At 32.2% G+C, this 22,809-nt stretch overlaps 1 protein-coding gene and 1 long non-coding RNA gene across 2 annotated transcripts in view; both read right to left on the bottom strand.

The window, feature by feature from the left end:
* The window catches only part of LOC122568232 (leishmanolysin-like peptidase), a 203,400-nt gene that overhangs the window by 58,455 nt on the left and 122,136 nt on the right, over positions 1-22,809 (bottom strand). Inside the window, exon 3 of the mRNA XM_043727752.1 lies at positions 10,793-10,893. Within this exon, the coding sequence (XP_043583687.1) occupies positions 10,793-10,893 (101 nt within the window). The remainder of the gene's footprint in view (positions 1-10,792; positions 10,894-22,809) is intronic.
* On the bottom strand, positions 15,402-19,603 carry LOC122568359. The gene is made up of 4 exons (XR_006317074.1): positions 19,102-19,603; positions 18,643-18,840; positions 16,116-16,332; positions 15,402-16,044 (listed from the first exon to the last, which is right to left on the bottom strand). It is a non-coding gene; the product is annotated as an uncharacterized LOC122568359 (long non-coding RNA).

Genomic DNA, 22,809 nt, shown 5'->3' with positions numbered 1-22,809 from the left:
AATGCTATATTGTGTTATCGATCTCATACTGATCTACATATGACACTTTGATTCGATTTTTATGAATGTCTTATGTAGGTTGGCTCGCGAATGTGGTGGCCAAAGCGACGATTATGAAAAGCAATGAATAACGCAATACGAGAATTCACAAAGTGAGTTCGATGACATTTATACAAGGCTTTATTTAATATTTCAATTTCATTGCACAACTGAATGGTTTGCTTGTTTTTGTCAATACTCCTGCAATATAACGTTGTAAATACACGTATGTGGATGTAATTCCCTAGAGAAATTTTATATTAAAGAAATGAAGGTTTAGTAACTGAATGGCAATTAAATATAATTTTGGCAAACGTGTTCAAGTGCTGTTATACTGCATGAAATTTATTGAATTTTTACGTATTATCAGGAAATTGTATTCTCGATCATTAAAATCATCAAGATCACTTTTAACATTTCTGAAATCTCATTCGATTGTTCCACGTACGTAAAGTCATTTTTCACATTATTATAATTATTCTAAATTTCGAGATACAGAGAAACATGAATTGTACTTGGCTGTACTTTAAATTTAACTTGTAACTTATTTAACGATTTTAAATGTACAAGCATTGTACATTTAATCATTAAAATGCTACATAATTATAATATCATTAATATTAATACATATTTTATTTTACAAATAAAATCTTGTTCTTTTTCTGAAAGTAAGTGAACCTGATAATAGTGACAAAAATATACATACATTAGAAATTTAGAAAATATTTATCAAGTTTCAAGTCCTCCATCCGTGTGGAAATTTACTACAGAGATTTTTGTTAAATTGAAAACGAATGCATGCAATGTTTCAATAAAATGCAATCTGATTTGCTGCGCTTTTAACTGGCCAATTTCAAAGCACGTTTATACGCACCAGATGGAATAAACGACTGCGTACAAGAGCAAGGAATTAATCAAAAACAGTTGGAAATGAGCCGGATTAATTATTGCAATTACGATAATTAACGGGATTCGACTCTCATCATGCATGATTGTAACACTAAATGACATTGTTAATGGATTTTAATAGAAGATAAAAATAACTTATTTGCAAATGGAATACGTATTACATGTATTTTACAATAGATTGGAAACCTTTCCAATAATTATATTAATTAAATGGACAAATATTCTTTTCAATTAACTACATTGATGGATCTATCTCTATCGATTATTATAATATAAACCTTAAGTTAAGTGGAAAAGTTAATATCAGTTAAATATATTTTTTCAATAATATAAAATATAATAAAATTTGTTAGCGATTGATGTACTATTTTTTTATTTAAAATACAAATTTTAATGCCTTAGTTAATTTAGTACTTAACGTTACATAAAAAATGTTTAGCTGTATATAGCAAACAAAGCATTGGATAAGATACATTCATAACAGAAAGCATATAACATAATTCGCAATTAATTAATTCCTTACGATATTTAAAAAAACTGTGTACCTATACAGTTGGAGAGCTGCAAACTTGCATAACTTTATTGTCTTTAAAAATATCTTAATATCTAAAAGAACGTCCACGAGACAAAGCGATCACCAAAGTTCATTACGAAGTTTAACAGGAGTTAAAGTATTGCTTAAAAAAGCAATATGAAAGTTTCGTTCATTACTGACGTGAAAGGCGTTGAAGTTGGTTTCAAGGGTTAGAAGAGAGTTATGAGTAGTTGGAAAAGCAGTGCAATTTCTACCAAGTCCAGTTCTATTCTCAACTAGGAGGAATTCTATTTTGAACAGGTACATTATTTTATATATATATCCATTATCAGGTACGCAACGATCGACGACTATTAATATCCTTCTATCGTTCTTACGATGTAAGACTCAGAAATTAAAAGTTTAAAAACAATTTTAAAGATTTCATAACTTCAGAAGTTCTTTATATTTTTTAATACAACATCACTCAACATATTATTCTATTGTTCGGTCACTTTATTGTTGCCATTTTCTGCGATATGATAGAAAGCACTCACAGTAGATCTTTATGTTTAGCTATCCGCCACGCTATTCGGTCTGGCCACTCGCTGACTATGACTACTTTCCTATATCGATTCCTTTAAATCTATAGATATATTATATCTAATGTTTGTAATACATATAATTTGTAATATTTGTAATATATAATAGGTGTGTAATATATACACGCACGTATAATTAACAGGATTACAAATTATCTTAAAATTCGATTAAACTTTTAATTAAATGTACACATAATCTGCTCTAAGACACCGTAATCTCTTTACTCAGGGATTCTATCGTGCCATGGTCAATCTGATCTTGTTAATCATGTCGTTATTAATGTAAATAATCCTATAGAGATGACGATTTATTAAACTGTCGTGCCATCCTTATACATTGTCTTTCACAGGTAATTCCATTTTATGTACATTATACTAGGTTGAGCAATTAGCTCGTTTACATTCCCTCGAAAGATTACATCAACTGTTATTAGTTTCATATAACATCCATATATAATTAAGGAGTAACTTATTTGTCTCATTTCTTTCCATGAATATTGCATTTTCCATAAAAAAATGAAAAAATTTGTATCTTTAAATTCTTGAAACAATTTTTATAAGATTCTTCGAAATATGTATTACTGAAGGCTGAACAAACTTACCATTCAATCCTACAATACATAGATTAAATAAACGGTGACTATGTTACGGATGTTCACGCAAACGTACAGTATTATAAAACACAACTATGGAAATGGAACATAAGCAGAGATGTGTTTCACTCTCTAAATATTATAACGTGTATCATTCTTTGGATATTTAATATATTTTGTATATTATATGCGTTCTGTGAATTTATGAAATTTTAATATTTCCCATAAACGTATAAACATCTGCAGTCCAATTTATGGCGAATATATAAAAACGATTCGTCGGCTTTTCTATAAAATAATTATGCCATTTGGAAATATGTGGCTATAAATAATCAAGTTGTTATCATACCATAGCAAAAATCCGTACTGTGCCACGAAGAAAAAAGCAATGCCGAAATAACGCCGCGAGTTACGATGCATGATATAATGCATTAGCCGTTCTGAACAGTGGCAAACATATGCGATGTAATTAACAGTACCGATAAGCACATATGAATATTATGGTTAATTTACGATCACGGAGTACAGCCGCTGAATTTACGAGATGCCGCTCGGGGGCATTTCCACCCAAACCGTACGGTTGCAGAGCGTTACCATTGCGCCAGGGCAAACATTGACCAAAACGAAAGCTAGGAGAGAGCACAAGTGGGCGACGCGACGTGGGGTTAGAGACCGTGTAACCTGGCGAGGAACGGGAGCTACGATGGTCAATGTACAATTTACACGCGCGAATGTAAACGGCCAATTAGAACGATCCTTTGATGCTTGAGACGAGTCGAAATCGCATGCCTGTGTTTCCATCGTGAAGGCCTAGCACGGCTTTGAAAAGAACGCCAGCAACGGTAATATTTTATGAACGGCTAACGACAGTGACCCCAGACTGCGTCCCAGTCTCTGTTGATATTTGGCGTGCCTACGTAATACCCTGAAAACTTGAAAGGAAATTGCGAACTTCCTTCAATTACCCCACCCCATCTATCACTTTATCTCTATTTCCTATGAGTTTCAAAATAGATGCATCGGAATTGTCCAAATTGTGCGTGTAAGTTTGGATTTCTGTAATCTTTGATAGAAATAACTTTTAATTGGTCGGAAATTTTGAAGGAAAATGTGAAATCAATTTGAAGTAGATGTGACATTAAGAAGATTAAAATGACGCGAAAGTGTGAGCTACGCCTAATTACCACAATCTATGTTTCGATCTCTCTCTCTCTCTCTCTCCTGGGAATTTCAGTTTCGAGATAGATAGGTGCATCGGAATTGTCGAAATGTAAACGTAAATTTAGATTGATGTAGTCTTGAATTGATTGGAAATTGCGAAATAAAAACGTTAAGAATGACATCGATTAAATGTCACTTATAAAAGGTTGAGATAAATGATAATTTAAAGTAATGTATTGAATTAAAATAGACGTTGAAATAAAAACGATTGAACAATCTGAAACAAATGTAATTTTTAAATGCGAATAGTCGTTTTTGTTTTAGCATATATGGGAACATATTTTCAAGTTATTTTTCAAAATCGGCATTGCATTATACTTTTATGCTATACTTCTATACTCATACTAAGCTATACTTTTATGTGCAAAATACATGTTACGATATATAATACAATATGTCCTAGATCTTCTAAAGATCCCAGTTTACATCTTATGTATGGAAATGAAAAATTACACGTCGTTACCTTCACGGTGGCCGCGAGAATCGAAGATTACGCGACCCCTTTATTTCCTTGCAAAATTTCATTACGTGTAATTTACGCCAAAGACTATACATCGTCCGGGCTGATATTAGCGTGAAAGTTGGTGAATACCAAGGGTGCACGCCACACTTCTCTTGCATCTCAAGCAGGAGTTAAGCGCTTCTCCGTAGTAGGCATTACTTTTAAAGTGGAAAATAATAAATTGGTATACCGCTCTTAATGCGGTACTCTAACTGCACACAGTTTATTCTTGTTCGCGCGATATTAATGTACGATCGCATAATGAACAAAAATAATTCACGGTAGGAACAAAGGTTCGAAGAAAGGATAATAATAATGTGCTGGTAATAACGATTCATAAATTATGGTTGTGTTCTAACAGTAGATTTACTCGCTCAAAATGATACGTTTCCTTGATTTAATAGTTGATTTCGTTTAAATCTGGAGTACACGACAAAAGAGTATAGAAAATTAGAAACGAGGGGCCAGAGTAGGAGAGATAGTGAATGAGGGAGGAAAAGGTAGGGTTGTAGACTGGGTGAGAAAATTGGGAAAAAAGAAAAGGAAAAGAGTGAAAAGAAAGACGCTATCTAGCCAAGTAGGTAAAGATTTATGCAATAGATAATAGACATACATAATAGTTAAGAGTTAGATGGCAGTCTGTAGACAAGGAATAGTAAAATAAGGGTAAAATGAGGCCGTGTGTGTGAAAGGATAGATAAGTATGGAGATGGTTAAGCGCAGAACGTGCATGACGATAGAGAGATTATTTTTATTGTAAGCCGAGTTTCTTTTATGGTCGCGAGGCTAACATGAAATATACTACTACTACTACTAATAATAATAATAATAATTGATTTCATTTTAGTTCTATCGACGAGCGTTGTGAAGAAAGGGAGAAAATTTCCTGTCACGAATCTGATGCAAGTAGAAGTCTTTAGGGCAAAATATCAAATAAGTATTTTAAGATGTTGCGGTTGAAGATAACAGCGACGTGACAGCGACGTGACAGCGTCGAAATTTCGAGAATACCTTCCAAGGAGAGACAGTTTATGACAGCTTTGTTTCGCGAGTCGGTGACGGCTAATGGTACAAACCATTAGCTGATGTATTGGCCGACGATAAAATCACGGGAATTTAATCAGATGTCAACCGGATGGCATTGTTTCGTAGATGGAAATAGACGTAATTCAGATAAATGAAAATTTTACAATGTTAACTCTTGAAAATAGAATGAACGAGATAATATTCTAAGAGCTAATTATACACTTTCAGTTTCGTCTAATTCTTTGATCCTGTTGTATAAATTGCTCTTTTAAAAACTTCCAATTATTTCTGATCACTTGGAATAACTTTCATGAGATACCTTTCTTAATTATCACGATGCACTTCAAGTACCATTTTGATTTAATAAATCGAAGTATTTTTTGATGATTTCAATTCGATAAGTCGAAATTTTTTAAAAATCTTGTGTTTTACAAGTTCGCAATAGTTAAACTTGAACACTAAGCATAAGGCTCCTTTCACATTCGTTTTTACAATCAATAACCACCGTTTTTTATCGTCGGTACCAATTTACAAAATATGAAGGTCCATTCACAGTTGCCTATACACACATAGATACTTATTAAATATATGTATCTGTTCTGATCAGATACAAACATTTGGCGTAGATCCATTCCAATGAAGGGAACCTTTTCCAAATATCGCGGACGGTCATGAGTGGATGGCAAATTGAATAAGAGTATGTCAGTTGTGAAACGACCCTACACATGCAGACAGTGTGGTTCATCTGGCGCGTGCCCAAGTTTTTCGTCGTCGACGGAAATTTTAACGCTTTCTATTCGATTGGACACCATAGCCGATCTCCCGAGAGAGTACGTCGAATGGTTGAATTCAGTCGATATCGATAGATCCGGCTTAATCGGTTAATTCTGTCCTCTCTTCTCCCCTCTTTCCTTCCTTTTTCTATCTTTTTTTTTTACTCGTTGCGATACGAGCGACACGGGATTAATTATCGGTAACGAGAAAACACGATTAATTACCGACGACAGTTTCTGGGCAGCTAGAATGAAAATTCGGCCTCGTCGTAATTCACGGGGAATTGGCTGCATTTTCTCAATTAACTTGCAACGCATTTATATGTATCGGTGAAAGTATGTTCTTGCCAATGTTTTAACCAAATTCAGGAACACTGCTTGGTGAAATTTTGTGCAAAAATAATTCGACTGTTATGATGGACTAACAATTTGTTGGGTAGAAATATTAAATAATAAATGAAGGTAATTAAAAATACAAAATATAAATAAAAATGCTATGAAATATTAAGCATTAAAAAATACTACATATACGTGGTTTTCTTAGAGAAAATTACATTTCCTATATTAGTGTGACATTTTATTTTTGTTATCCACATTTAGGACATCTGATGGCAAATGTTTGATAATGACATATGTTAATTTAAAATCTTTTCTATTAACGAGAGGTGTGGAATATATGCGTTTGAAGTGCTGTCGAAAAAGGTTACTTTTAATGAGAGAGTAAGCTTAAAGGTATACATCGTTTGTTGGTCGTGTTAGCTACGTGCTGTTGAAAGTAACATGAAAGAAACTAGCGCGTACTTGAAATTAAATGAATAGGTATTTCTATGCTGGATGTATATCCTTAAAAGGATACGAACATAACAAAATAGAAACTGTACGTTTCAAAGTACGCGTTTACTTTTTAGTTTCTTATAGCGCGCATCAATAAATGTTATTATACTTGTTGTAAGGTTCTTTGCTGTATCGTTGTGTACGACGTTGAACAGTTTTATGTTAACGAATGATTTACAATTCCTGAATTGTCAGAGTGGTATTAGCATAAATCAATAACAACCCCACACTCAACATATTTAAAAAACACGCATTAAATTAGTTGAAGATTTTTAGTTCGGTGGACCAAAGACATTCACTTTTCGGAAATTTGCTTATTTTTAAATTTATTAAAAAATTTCGACCGTTCAATCTGTCCTATAGAAATTGTATAATTCTAAACCGAAAGAAAGGAAAAGAAAATCATAGAAAATATTTTGTACAATATAACATGGGTAACGTGTTATAAGTAGGCGGAAATTAAATATTTTAGTATGTATAAGGTTGACACTTCATATCGTATAAGCATTGTTTATGCAAGCTATGGATCTATATATATTTTATATGCATAAACGCACACGCATGAAAAGATCTCATTTCACGCGCACTACCATGAATATTGCACGAAAAATATAAAGAGTTGCTAAATACGCTTGCGTGATTACATAATTTTACTTTGTATTCGTATAGAAACATTACGTTACTTGTGTGAAGAACAATTGGTTTCAAAGATATTTTGACCTTAATTCCGTAAAATATAGGAGAAACGATATGAATGTAATATATCATAAATATAAAAGTACTAAAGTTACATTTCTTCTTGCTTACTTAGTACTTTCGCTACTTATTACTTCTTTTACACGTTGAATTTTGCAATATTCCAGATAAAATATCTTTCAAACTAATTGTTTTCGAACACAACTAACTTGATACGTTTAAGTTTGTTTAATGAAATGCTCGTCTCTTGAAGTTACATTTTGCTTTTAACACTAAAACTACCACACCAGTCAAATTGACTGGTTTTACAATTTTATTTTAAAATTTCTACTTCATGTTTTATTTTCTTTCCGCAATGATAACTAAAGGAATAATATAATTTTATTGTTTTTTATGTATTCAAACTCAACATAATTTTGTATCGAAGCTACTTATACCAATACCAGTCAAAATGATTGGTACTTGTCAATGTGTAAAAGAGTGCTGCAATCTGTTTATCGAACTCCAATTAACCAGTTTCCTCGTTTTGTACAACTTCCCACACGTTTTTTAAATTTTTACCGCGTGTCGTTCAATATGATGATATCAGTTATCAGGAAAATTCCAGATCGATCGCTAGAGCGCTAGATGTTAATACTAGAAATATCACACCAGTCAAAATGACTGGTTCTACAATTTTATAAATGTGTCAACTCTCGTTTAGGGATCATAGTCGCAGATGGATTAATAATACCAAAAATATACTGCATAACATTGAATTTCTCCTGTAAGAAAGTAATAAATCAATAAATATAAAAATATTCCATTATTACGTATTTTTTAAAGACCAGTCATTTTGACTGATTTTTGGTAAAAATAGCTTCGTGTTAACTATCAGTAGTTCTAATGTTAACAAGTTGTAAATCTGAGAGTAAACTATGAATATAACATATTCTGCACGAAACTATATTGTATGCCGCGTTGTTACTTTATACGTATAATCTTACTGTTCATATTATATAGAAATTAAGCTGTAAGCTATATTAAGCTATAAGTAAGTGATAAAGTTCGGCTGGAAAATCTTGGAACAGGTTGGAGATACATTTTAATATATTAATCGCATCAGTAGAAATGAAACAGATAATGCAACCCTCGATCTAGATATCTACTCAGATATAGTTAAGATATTGTGAATACATGTCCAAGGCTAGAGAAACTAGGCTGAATACACGATAGAAACTTACGGAGTACTACTCGGAAAGTTATGCTCCGTGCCACGGTGGCATTTAACAACTGCAGAACTTCCGGTCCGGAAGTTAAAAGTTACTTCGTTGCGACTCCTAGCGACGCAAAGCGCGTCTCACCCAGAACACGTCCTGTTCACGACATACCCACAACTTTATTTAAGAATTTGCGTCAACAACTTTGGATGTGAGAATATTATTTTATCTTCCATTTTATTGTCCCATTAAAATCACCTTCATTTCATTTTCGCAATAACGATAAATATATCATTATATAATTATCATTAATAAATAATAATTTCATGGAGAGATTTGTTATTTATATGCACAAAATAGCGTTAGTTTCAATGTAAATAACTTGCACGAGCATAATTTATGCGGATAAGCGTATTTCATTCGAGCATTCATTGCAATTTGTCTTATATTTAAAAAATATTGAGCACTATGTGAGAAAGACATAACTTCATTCTTCACGATCTTTTGATTTCCGTGATATTTGGTAGTTGAAGGAAACTATTTTGGTATAAATTTCAAGTAAGAACATTCTCTTATATAAATCCACTAAATCTAATTAAAAATAAATAAATCCACTAATATAATTACGTATGTGATAAATAATGATTTTAAAATACCCAGAAGAATGACAGAGATACATATTTAATTCCAAATAATTTTTAATAATATAAGAGTGGATTTCTTTGTTATATCTTAATATATTTTCTTCTGTGGTCTTCGATCGTAAAGTTCTATTAAAAATTATACAACTGAATAAGTTTCTCAGATAGTCATTTGCGCATCAAAAGCTCTGAAACTCTTAAGGAATACCTTTCTTTATAACTTCTTTTAAAAGTATATTTTCTTCCTTCTTTTTCGTTATTATATCAAAAACTGATAATATTTCATAATATGCTACAAGCTTAATTGTTTAAAAGATTAGTAAGTCTCAATTTCAGTTTCTAACTATAACATAAAGTAAACAATTTCCTGATATCCTTGTTTCAAGTGTATCAAGTATCAGCAAGTTATAGATGGTGTGTAGCAAGTATACATCAAGCTTCGTTCAGCCGATCGATACTAATATAAACGTGTGGTGGTGAAGGTTCTACGTGAAGTATCGTGTGATGCATAAATCACTTTCGTTCGAGACACCTCGCGTTTCTCTTGCCCATCGTATAGTACTTTATATAAGATCTTGGCTGCAACGTCTTTGCATTAGTGTAAAAAGAAATACGAAGCTTGGCGTTACATACGGTTTCGATGCTAAAGTATCAGCATCACACACCCGTGTTCTAGCGATATCAGCGTCTACTTTTACCAGAAGCAAATAAGACGACAAATTGCCAACAGAAATTGCAGTCAGTGAGAATTTTGTCTATGTTTTGTATTGATATAATGTAACGACAAATGGATGTAGCTCTGAAATTTAAGAACGGTTTCTACGTATCGAATTTATAGTATAGTACCGCAATTTGTAACAATTTTGAGACAGAAACTGAAAGAATATTGAAAGTAATAACTGAACTCTGCAATATTACATCTAGATACATAAAAGTTTATATATTTTTTATATATTAACTGCGGAAATAAATACAAATAAAATTTAGATGAATAAACGGTTCCAATAAGTTCCAACCTTATGATCCACTGAGTTACTCATGAAGGGCTATTACCTCTTACAAATAGCTAAAAGAAAGGAAATATACTAGTTTTTAATATTTCTTAATACCTTTTAATAATATTCCAAGATCAGCATAGCCTTCATTATATGGCAACAGTCTTTTAACGCTTGTGCACTGTATGGTTAGCTGCATATCTAATAAGTAATTAATTATATGTACAATTAATTACATGCAAACTCACCTGTAGACGCTTTCATCATACGACAGCAAGATCCGAACCGGCTGACTGATACTCCGCTTTTTCACTTCATGTGCTGGTTCTATGTGAACGCCATGAATAACCTATAAAACAAAAACCACGACGATTAAATCAAATACCATTTTGCAACTAACAATAGCGACTTAAATTAACAGTTTGTACATTTTTCTATATGAACCTAAAGGAAGGAAAATTGTCATCAAAGAGTCAAACATATAAATCTATCATTTTAGAAAGATTTAAGATATCTCTATTCGACTTAAACAATGTTTTAATGCACAAGTAATTTTGGAAGACATTATAAATGAAGAAACTGTGACAATTCCATTCCAAGAGTATTTGAATTGTAAAACAGACATAATTCTTATAAATATAGTATATAATGAAAAGAATTGATCGTTGGAAAAGCACATTGACTCGTATGAAAATTACTTTGATTAAGTACACGATATTTCCAAGAAACCATGTGTGATTGAAATTAAGAAACATTTTGTATTCATCAATCCAATGTAATGTTCCGCGTATCTTTTCCTCGAAGAATAAAAGCAATTTTACTGCTATTGCGCAACTTGCAGCTTACGTTGTAGAAATAAAAATCTGATTTTGTAGAAGGGATATATTCTCATATCTTGAATCAGCATAGAAAGCGAGAGAAAGTAAGAGAGAGAGACATATATATATACATATATATATACATATGTATGTATATCGATCGAGAAAACAAAAGGATATACGACCAAAAGTTTGGAAGTTTCAAATTCACTCATAGCCCGAAGGTTCTGAATTCTGGGCAAAAGAGTTTCCAAGCTTGACTGAACAACCCTTCCAGACTCTTCGAAACTTCTCAACATTTAGAACAATCTGGGTTTTATAAGGACAAATATCACGGAATCTTACAAAAATAATTTCTCTCTTTAATTTAATTCGTTTTAACGTCATTTATCATATAGATGCTAAAACATAAGATTACATATAGATTTTTTATGCAAGAAATATTACATAATAAAGAAAATACTCGAGAATTTCCGCTTGAAATAAGTCGTTTAATTGTAAGTAATTTTTTCAACTTTATTGTTTAACACCATCTGCGAATATACATATGTATATTCAAATCAGTACACCTATGTAACTTAAATATCCAGATTAAATATCAAATAATTAAAAAGAAATTTCATTATTTCATACGACATTATGAATATGAGGTGTTGTAGTATTGTACTGTGTATACAGAGTGTGTCATTTTAATCGACCCAATATTACAAATATCTCCCAAACTATAAGTTATTCGAAAAAGTGCTTCAAATAAAATTTGTTCTGTTTCAGCGACGTCTTATAATGACCAGATTTGTCTAGGTATAGGCGTTTTCGAAATTTCAAGATGAGCAATACTCTTTTAAATGGAATTATACTTTTTTATATACACATTTGATACAGTTTTTGATTCTTTACAAAGAAGTAGATATATTATCAGATATAGTAGATATTTTATCAGAAGTGATACTTAGTTTAAAAGATGTTTCAATTCCAACTTCATCAAATTGAGTGCAATGGAAGACAGGAGAAACGAACGTAAAAGCATTGCGTTGACTTTCCTTATCTTTCATATGAAGAGATTTACGAAGTTAAAGTTAAAATATCTTCTAAACTAATCATTTTTTGATTCAAGTGCCTTAATACCTCTTGTAAAGAATTAAAAAATGCATCGAATAGTGTATAAAAAAAGTGTATAGTTCTGTTAAAAAATGAGCCACCATGAAATCTTGAAGGCACGTCCACCTACATAAGCTTTCTTTATTTTTATTATATTTTTTTATACAGTTTAGTAAGTATTTGCATGGATCGAATAAAATGAGACACTCTGTGTGTACATTCGTAACATCATACGTATAAAGTAATCGAATTTCTTTCTCATTAGTTGATATCTAAAACTATATAGCTACGTTCAAAATTATTGTATTTCATCGATTAGCTATCATCTCAACACTTGCCTATTTCAGTTATAATCGTGTTAAAAGCTTGAAACATTTGCCGCATATTGTGATTCCTGGAAGCACGAGATTGCACTCTGAATTTGCAGTGTCGGACGAATCCAGAATCCAATCGGATTCATGCAACATGATTTAGCGTTGAGGTCGCGTCTGGTATTAGTGGCAATCAATTATTGCATATTCTGATATACTAACTCACTAAATTATTCGAATGTTTATAGGCATTTTTTTATGAATGTACATATTACGCGTGTTATATAAAATATTGTGAAAAATTAGCATTAGCTGCATCAGTTATGAGATTCGACTCTAATGATTACATTGGATATGTCTTAAAACAAATCTGAATAAACGCACCATAAAATCCTATAAATGCATAAACATCTTCGGTCTACTAGAGCAAATAAAAATACAATACGATGCAATAACAACTTTAAACCAATTACGAAAAGGAAATTACCAAAATTCTATAAATGTTACTTTCTTATTAAACGTTAATTTTATTATCAACATGAAAATTATATGAAATTTCTGATTAACGCGAAATAAACTTGATCCAGAATTAACGTAACTGATCTTTACAGTCAGGGAATTTACACAGACATACGTTGTCATTTCCTATTACTTGATAAACCCTGTGATAGGGGTGGAAATTAGGAGAAGTCTCGAAGTTTGATAATTAAGAGAATATTAGTCAGTACGCGCTAAAGTGCTCTGTAAGTTACGATGGAACACGCTTAGCGTACCATCGTTATCTTCTATGTTATACGTACGTATATGCGCCTTTCGTTACCCTCCCGCTTTACCTTCGATCTTCGATCCAACCTTCACGATGCTCTGCCCCTTTGGATAGTAAAGTTAATGCTGTCCTAACCTCTCAAGATATCGCATTATCGTTAAGAAGCTTTTCGCGCAAGTCATAAACTCTCCGCAAGTATAAAACTAGATCGGATTAAAACTTAATGCGGATCCTCGCATAATTGCATTCCTGGCGAACTCCTCTCCTGTGACAATGAAACCGATTACACGATATTTGATACGGCCATGTACCAGACCACTTTGGGAACGTCGGATTAAAAGTGAAGCAACCAGTAAACAGGGATGAAAACTTTAAACTGCTATCTACGATCTATGAAACAATTATCTTAAAAATGGAATGTTTAGCGAGCAGCGTTTAAAGACGTACAGTAGAATCCTCAATATTCGAATTAACAGGGGAGATAAAAATATATGGATAATAAAATTTTCAAATAGTAAAACGATCACATTTTTAGTAACAAATTTTAGTAACAAGTCATTTTCATATTTAAGGATTCTATATTATTGTAATTGGAATGACGTGCATTTTTAGGCTGCCGGGTGGATTATCTTCGAACCAGAAATTTCTATAATTACCAAGTTAGAAGTTAATAAACACGAATCAATCTCAGATAGATCGATTTTAATTCTTGCAAACTAGTGGTGAATATTCACGTATTGTATCTTTGAAAAACTAACTCATCACAGCGTTTTGTCAGTTAATTCTCATAAAAGTTATCTAACCGTAACTTCGCGCATTGTAAGCCCATATACATCGATATACATAGGTCGGAATTTATGGATCGGTTTTCTCTCAATAAAAGCAATTCTATACGACATCCTACAAGCAGAAAACCCATACTTTATGTGCTGAGGAAACCATCTTAATTTTTCTGTAGTATTGTTCGCAGCCACATCTACCGTATCTTTTGTAATTATTACTTTTGCTTTTTCTGATTAATAAACGCTTGTATATACGCAATATGTATGCGTATTGGTTTACCAATTTAATAGAAGTTGATTTATATATACGCAGACTATATTTGAATAGATATACGCAAGACGGTTCAATCAAACGAATATTGGTATTCGAAGCTTCAATCACCTATTTCTTTTTTCTATATGCAGACCTACCTCCGCGTCGTCTAGCTTTCCAATATATATTGCATGTTCGCTAACGAGAAAGAGGGAACGGATAATAGAGAGATCATGGAAACTGGACAGGTGCACAATTTCCGTAGCAACCAACTGTTGTGCTTTATCCCCAGATACATACCACTATGTGGACCGAAAGACCAAAAATCTCTGTATCGCCGATTGTTATTTTCGTTATGTCTGTCTGAAATATTACGTGATTTTATATCGAAATATTTGTATATTATAACAGTCTTAATATTCGTAAACATCATAATACATATATGTTTAAAATTTATTCAGTATTGAGAAAAGCAGGAAGTAAATAATCAAAAAATTAATTGTATATTTTATTGTGAATTTAAAAGTATAGTGATTCATAAAATATTATTACTAATGGCAATAAATAATATGTAAAACGATTGGTATATGTTAATACATAGACGAATATTGGTGATTTGAGAAGACGAAATTCCAAATGAATTTTTTGAAACATCCAAGAACAGTCAAATTGCTTTTAAATAGGGAAAAACGATTTTTATTCTAACATTTGTAATTTATTCCTGCATTTAACTTGAACAGTGTCATATTTTGTACAATTACTTACATTTCAATAATTATTTCCAAGATATAATGATTACTTCGTATAGTAATTTCTTCATAAAAGAAACTTTCAGAGAACATTTTCTGTTACATTACACCTAGTTATTAGACAAACAATTGCTTCAACAAATTATCGACAGCTTTATTATCTTATTCGTCGCAATTACTTTATAAACAATAAATATTGTATAAATTCAAATATCGTAGAGACAACACGATTGGCGTACTCAAACACCGATTAAAACATTGTGATAGCAAAATGGCACACATTGTTGGCATATTTAAATACCAATTAACGTCATGTTCTGCAATATTATAGCTCCATTTAACATATTTTCTATATAATGTTTCATATTTAGCATTTTACACGGTACGTAAATCAAACGCCACCAATCAGAACTAACAGGACCTGTAACTAGCAATTTAATACTAATTTCATGGCGCGGCATACGTTGAAACAAAGTGTAACTGTGTTTCTGCTTTTATACTAATGGAAGACTTGCCACGGACGGTGCGTAGGTAGTAAGACCATGAACGGTAGACGATGTTCCTACGATCCCCATGTTGCGTCCTGCCACATACATGCCACTGCACTAACGTCCAAGTGCATTTACTGTGTACACGATTCTACCAGGCGATCAAAGCTTGTCTCACGGTCCGCAGCTTTGTGCTACGTGTACGTGTCTACGGAACAAACCTTCGACCACGTAGCTGCACAGGAAACTCTACGTAGTGGCGTATATACAGACACGATACATTCTCAGAAATACGTATCTACATACCTCTATTCGCATACCTGTGCGTATGTACATGAGAACGACTCTTGCATTGCTGTCAGTGACACGTGAGCTTCAGGTAAAAGCATTCCTGTGCAAGGCGTTTCTGTAGAGTCGCAGCTTGTCTGGAAATCTTACGCTCCGACGAGCTCTCCTTGATCGAGAGAAACAAGCTTGTTGCGAAACTCCATCACGCGTGCTGCCCTTACGTTTGCGATTCCGTCTAAGAATCGAGTTTCCAAGGTAAATTTGTGAATTAAATCGCGATATTTTTTAAGAAAGATGATTGGATATTTTTTAAGAAAGACTTATATTTTAAAATCGATGCGATAAGAATTCACGTTTATGTTCGTTTGTATAATACTATGTTCTAAATATTCTTTGTCAAATATCTAGCATTTTTTCTTCTACCTTCAATTTCAGTAGTACAAACAGCGAATGTTAGCTTAACATTTTTTATGGGAAACGTCGGCGAGCAGAAGTGAATATCGAATCTGTTTCAAGAAGATTTCAGGTAGATGGAGAAGGTTTTTCGAAGAATAAAGTGATTAAAATTTGATTGTGCAAAGCGCAAAGGTGAGACGCGTATGTGTGTATATGAGCGCGTGTATGTGTTCCTCGGTTGGTGACACGTCGATGACATGGGCTATTGACGAGTCGTCGACAAACAAAGAAAAAAGCAAGTATAAAAAGAAAATATTGAAGTTTAACTGTCGCGAATTATGAGCATAAAAAAACATTTTGATTTATCGAATTCTTCATTGAAGTCACAGAAAAGCACTTTGATTTATTTTATCGATTGAGAACGATACTTAAAGTGTATCCCGATAATTAAAGAATATAGTAAAACGATAAATAATACAGAGTTTTTCTGAAGTATTAACATATACTGTAATTTAAAACACAGTCACACTACTTATTCACTGGCGCGTATCGTAAAAACGTAATGTTACCTCCATCGCATATGATGCTACTACAGCTGTATCTGTTTATTAAAGGAAAATTGTCTGCGCGGAAAGAAACGAGTATCCGATAATCATATGCAACGAACTTGGCCATTGTTCGCGTAATATAATGAATACGAATCACTTTTTCTTCCTTCAGTTCAGAGGAAAATGCGTTAACACACCTAGTCGCGTTTCAACTCAACTTTTACCAACACCGATGTCCATTCTTTTAATAAAACACTTGGATATTATTCGGAACGCCCTGCCGGAAGATGTAATTTTAGTGGGTACGCTCTTCACATTCTTCAAGCGAATAAGGAAGGAATTTTTTTATTACATTCTTAATTATACGTCTGAAGAAATTAAGGAAATAACGAGATATCACCTACCTATGAGTAACTGCGAGTAGAGAAAGGCGACACTGCATTGCGCAAATAATTTTTATATAAAGGGACGAAATAAAATAAAATAACATTTATTTGCCTTTGATCTATCATTGATTAATTAAGTTCTGTATTCTCATATAAGTTACTTAAGAAACAAATCAATTAATTCCACTTTGTAAAATATTAGTGCTTCGCTTTTTCGTTTCAGTTTACTAACGTTATTTATGTCTTGGAATTCTAACGAAATTTTAAATCCTTCTCTTATTTATTAAACCTTAGTTTACTAATGACATTAATAAATAAATAAATGTCCAGAATTCGAAAATATTGAATTTGATCAATATGTAATTTATTGAACTGTCAATACTGAAATCTATCGCGTTTATTAAAAACTGACAAGTAATGCAATATCATTTCAGCTTTCATGTCTTACCAAATAATTTTTTTCAACTAATCAATATTATCAAATAACTGAACAAAGAAAGACAAGAGTATAAAGAGAAGTGTAGCATTTAGTTAACAATATTCCTTCCCTTTTAAACATTCCAAATTGTTCACATTCACGATATGATAGGTATTTGTCTGTACTGCAATAGAATTTTATTGCTCGAATTGCATTAATACTGCAGAAAGGGTAAATTCTGTTTTCTATCGAGAATGTGCTTCGGAACAGATGTATTCGAGTTAATGAAGTAATTCGGCATGCGTGGCGAGAAACGAAAGAGGCTTAAAGAGAAGTATCGAAGGAGATTTTCACGTCTCTGTGTATTACCTGCAACTCGTATAGTTTTGTGTACAGATATCCAGTTGTTAGCCTGTACAATACATAGCGTATCTGCAAGGCTAAATTGCAAACTATACGCTATACTAATTCAATATAGTGAATTCACAGACACTTCTATATATACTGCGAATCATAAACGAATTTCATATTTGGAAGAATGGTTAAAATCGAAGTGAAGTCAGAAATGAATTTGATATATAAAATGGTTAAAATTGAAATCAAAGTTAAGCAATCGGATAGAAAATTTTCTCTTATAAAAATAAATTTCTAAATATACAGATTTCTATATCGCGCATCGAATTTCAACTAAATTTACGGTCATCTGTAAATAGATTTTCTTTCTTTCTATAGCTTCGTAATTTTTACACCATCATCATCTATACGTTTTCCGATTTTCTAAGAGATTCTTAACTTACATTAGATTCGTCCGCAAACTTTCATTGTAGTGACATTCTGATTTCACATCGGGTTCGTTTACAAAGTTTCACTCTCCTGCGGTTACCAGGATTCCATCCTACAAGCTCCTTGATTTCGCATCAGGTTCGCCCTCGTTTTCAGTATTCCTGGTGGCTCTCCGACCTCTGTCAGGTTTATACGCGTACCTTACTAACAAACTGATAAACCCTACCTTACTAGAAATACCATTTCGCAGGTTTCTCTCAATGTTCGTAATTTTGCTTGGCAACTAATAATATTATGTAGATATATATTATGAAATTAATCAGTTCAAAGAGGATCAAATGGTGAGGTTGTTTGTAAATGTTGGAGAAAATTACGGATTATTCTTTCGCAAAGAATGTGTTAAAGGCACTGAATAAATCAAAGAAACAAGTATAAGTTTTATGATTAAAAGAAGAAATAGATTATTCTTTAACCTTCGTAGAATTGTAGCATCTAGATGGAAGAAGAAACAGATATGACGAAAAGAATATTTAACAAATCCTTGGAATTAGCTTTCATAATGGCAATGCTGAAAAGAGGAGATCAATAAATCAGTAAACTTGACTGAAAAAATTCCAAATAAAACGTAGCGTTAAAATATAATCTTTAATAAATGAATAAAATTAAAGTGAAGAAAAATACAAGAGAGAATGTATGTGTGTATAAAATACGGTGTATGTCTCCGCACACCCAGTGTTAGCAGCAGTATTATGTGACTACACGTGGTAATATTACACTACATGCCATGAATTCTCCGAAAGCTACCTTCATCGTAATTGAGATAGCAATATCACTGTGTGTTCCTTGTATCTAGGAGACAAGACGTTTTATAAATGACCATTAATAACAAGATAAGTATTGGCGCTTTCCTTATATTACCTGAGAGCAATAAGTGTAGGATAGAAATGATGATGTTAAAGAACAGAGGAAACTACGAACGAAAGGCTTGTACCACTAAGATAATGAATTTTAAGCGCGTTATAAATGTAGCTAAATAATGTAAATTTCAGTTCTCTTATTTAATTTTTCAAAGTCCTAGTATTAATTTCCGAATTATTCCAAATTTTATGGATTAATATGGATTAGTATTTAAAAGGTAACAAGAATATATTAACTTTATCCATCAAGACTACTGATTTTATCTTGTGAAATGCTATGTATTCTTTTCTTTAAATATCATTGGAGTTTTAGACTTTTATTTTATTTTGGTTAATGAAATATCACCTGTTCAAAATTGAATTCCAAAACGCCATAGAGAAATTAAGACTCAATAAAAAAATTACATCATTCATAAATTTTCTGTTTGAATTAAATGAATCAAAATTATATTACAACATTCGAATTAGTTTGTGTAATAATGCTTAATGCAATATGATTTATTTTATGGTTAGATTTGTTCAACTTAAGCTCCAGGATTTGGAGAAATCTCTCTCATTTTTTACCTAATGTCATATTACACACACGTGACCAATAAGAACTTCTAGCATACCATTTTCTGGTTCAGTGAGACAGAAGGAAAGGAAAATCGTGTTAAATTTGTTGAGCTCCTTCGGAACTCTCATTATTTCTTGTAGCGATGACACATAGATACGTATCAAGGTGCGTAAAAGGATCTTAACACCTATTTACTTTCTAAATGAAACTTCTCGCCTCTAAAGAAAGTTATTTTTCAGATCATAGGAAATACATAATAAAAGTTCCGTTTCAATCAATCGATATTTAGCGAAGTTAAAATATAATCGAAACATGACTCAGAATTCCAGGTATAAGTTCGCCTACTTTTACCCCGATTAATATTTCACGATATTTAAAATTAAGCTTTTATTACTTCAGGTTAAAATTTAGAGCCTCTAACATTTGAAACCAATAAAAATAATTCCATATAAAGAGGAAAAATACTAGCACTTACTTATGAACAAAATTAATCAGTATTATGAAAATAGCATGATACTATTAATTTATTGAATATTATGTCGAATGTTTATTGAAAACGATTGAATATCATGACTGTGATAGATTTATTTGTTCCGAACACATATAATATATTTTTATACAATCTATATATCTATATATATATAAAATGTATATATAAATGTATATATAAATATAAGATGATTTGATTCGCAAACAGTGCATACTCAATAGTTTGTTATAATATAAACGTACCCTTATTGTCTGTCATTTCTCCCTTGGTCAATCTCATAATTCATTGATTATGTACGACTATAATCCTCTTAGCTTCCTCTCTATGCACAATAGGCAGAGACTATGGAATTAGGCTTCTAAGCTAAATTGGCATCCTCAAAGTACCGAAGATTGCGTTGGCAATCTCTGGGTATTTGGCTTTACAACATCTGATAACAATACAATCCTGACGTAAAGCTATCTATACGTAGCTTAGTTTTACGATTAATACCAAAGGAAATTGACCTTCTATATAACAGTAGCTTCTCGAAATTTATAACTACTGGTAACGTAGAGTTTACCAAACGATGTTGTGTACTGTAATCATAAATGTACAATCAAATTATTGAAATACGCTTTGCTGCTAAATTTTCTAATGGATAATATAATTAGTTACAAAATTACGTATAGAAAGATTCGGCACAATTTTATGTTTCGTTACAGCTATCGTAGAATATTAAGTTATCGTAACAAAAGAAGCTATCGTTTGTGGTATGGGGCAGTTTTGTCATTTAGGAAATTAATTAGCCATTCAAAATATTCATCAGTTTCTCTAAACAGAGAGATTGCTAATAAATTAATAAATAAACAGAATAAATCGTGATGAATTCTGATAATAATATTCAATATTTAAAATAACGAATACTTGGACAAATTGTTTATTTAATTTAATATTAATATGCCATTAAAGAAATTGTAAATAAACAATTTAAATTTCACACGATACGTATCCATAGTCCTATACGTATCGCACAATGATGTTAAAAGAATTTTCTCAGCATCTGGAACGAACGATAATTGAGCGTAAAGGAAATAGAAAAAAATTCGGGGTGCAAAGTTGGAATTCATGTAAGACTTGGTGCATTGTCAACTATTGTAAAATTAATGCAGCGTGGCCTGCCGCAGTTATAGATATCGTTTGTTAACCGTTCCAACTTCTGCCGAGCCAATCCTCTTTTCTGAAGTCGAATCCACCTGGAAAGTCTTTGGTGCCTCTGCGAGTTTGTGATGCACCGAGGTCTCTTCGATATTACGGATCTTTGCTCGTCCAGTTCGCGGCTCGCTGACGCCGTTTATACCATGAATTATGCAGCAGTCGGTTTGCGAACCAACGAGAGCACGATAAAAAGGTCCACGACCGGTGGTATTTCAGAATTCTCATTCAAATGAATAACGCGGCACGATTCGTAATAAAAAGAATGATTAAGATACTCTTAATTCTCTAAATCTATTTGCCAGGATATAAATTCACAACACGTATTAACTTGGTACGTTCAGAAGGAGAATATCCTCTATCGTTGGGAAATCGCCTTTCGAAATTATGTAATCTGCGAAGAAAATAATTAAATTAAAAGGAATCTATGAAATATAATAGTCTGGATTTGTAACTTTTAAATATTATTTCTATAGTCAAATATTGTTATAATAATAATAATAATAATAATCTGTTGTAATTGATGAAGAAACATTTTCATTTAAATGTATCTGGAAAGAAATTCTAAATGGAAATAGATTTGCTACTGAATGTATAAAAAATTGGATTTTACCTTTATTAAAACAGGCTATCCCTTGTAATTTGTCAGAGCAGAGGAAGTAATTTACCGGGCGATGTAATTTATTCGGTCGATCGCTTTGGTCAAATGCCAATACACGGTGCAGAACCATTTTCGCGTTTACACGCAGCTATGCGGTATATCGTAAATAAGATTATTAAATTCAAGCTTTTTCTATTTCGATAATTAATATCGTTAACAAAAGGAAGTATAGGCTGAAACTCGTGTAAATTATATATCTATTATTACATGGAGTAAATGATGTTTCAATTTAGTTTAATTGTTACTCTTAACAACGGAATTGATACAGTGTATGCCAGAGAGGCTTTCAAGCAATTTCAATACAATATAACACTTTCAGACTTGTTCGATAAAAGCAATAACCTAAATGTTATAAAATAAATA

Source organism: Bombus pyrosoma, linkage group LG1 (genome assembly GCF_014825855.1).
Source record: "Bombus pyrosoma isolate SC7728 linkage group LG1, ASM1482585v1, whole genome shotgun sequence".
Lineage (NCBI taxonomy): Eukaryota > Metazoa > Arthropoda > Insecta > Hymenoptera > Apidae > Bombus > Bombus pyrosoma.
This window is presented reverse-complemented; position numbering and strand designations above follow the sequence as displayed.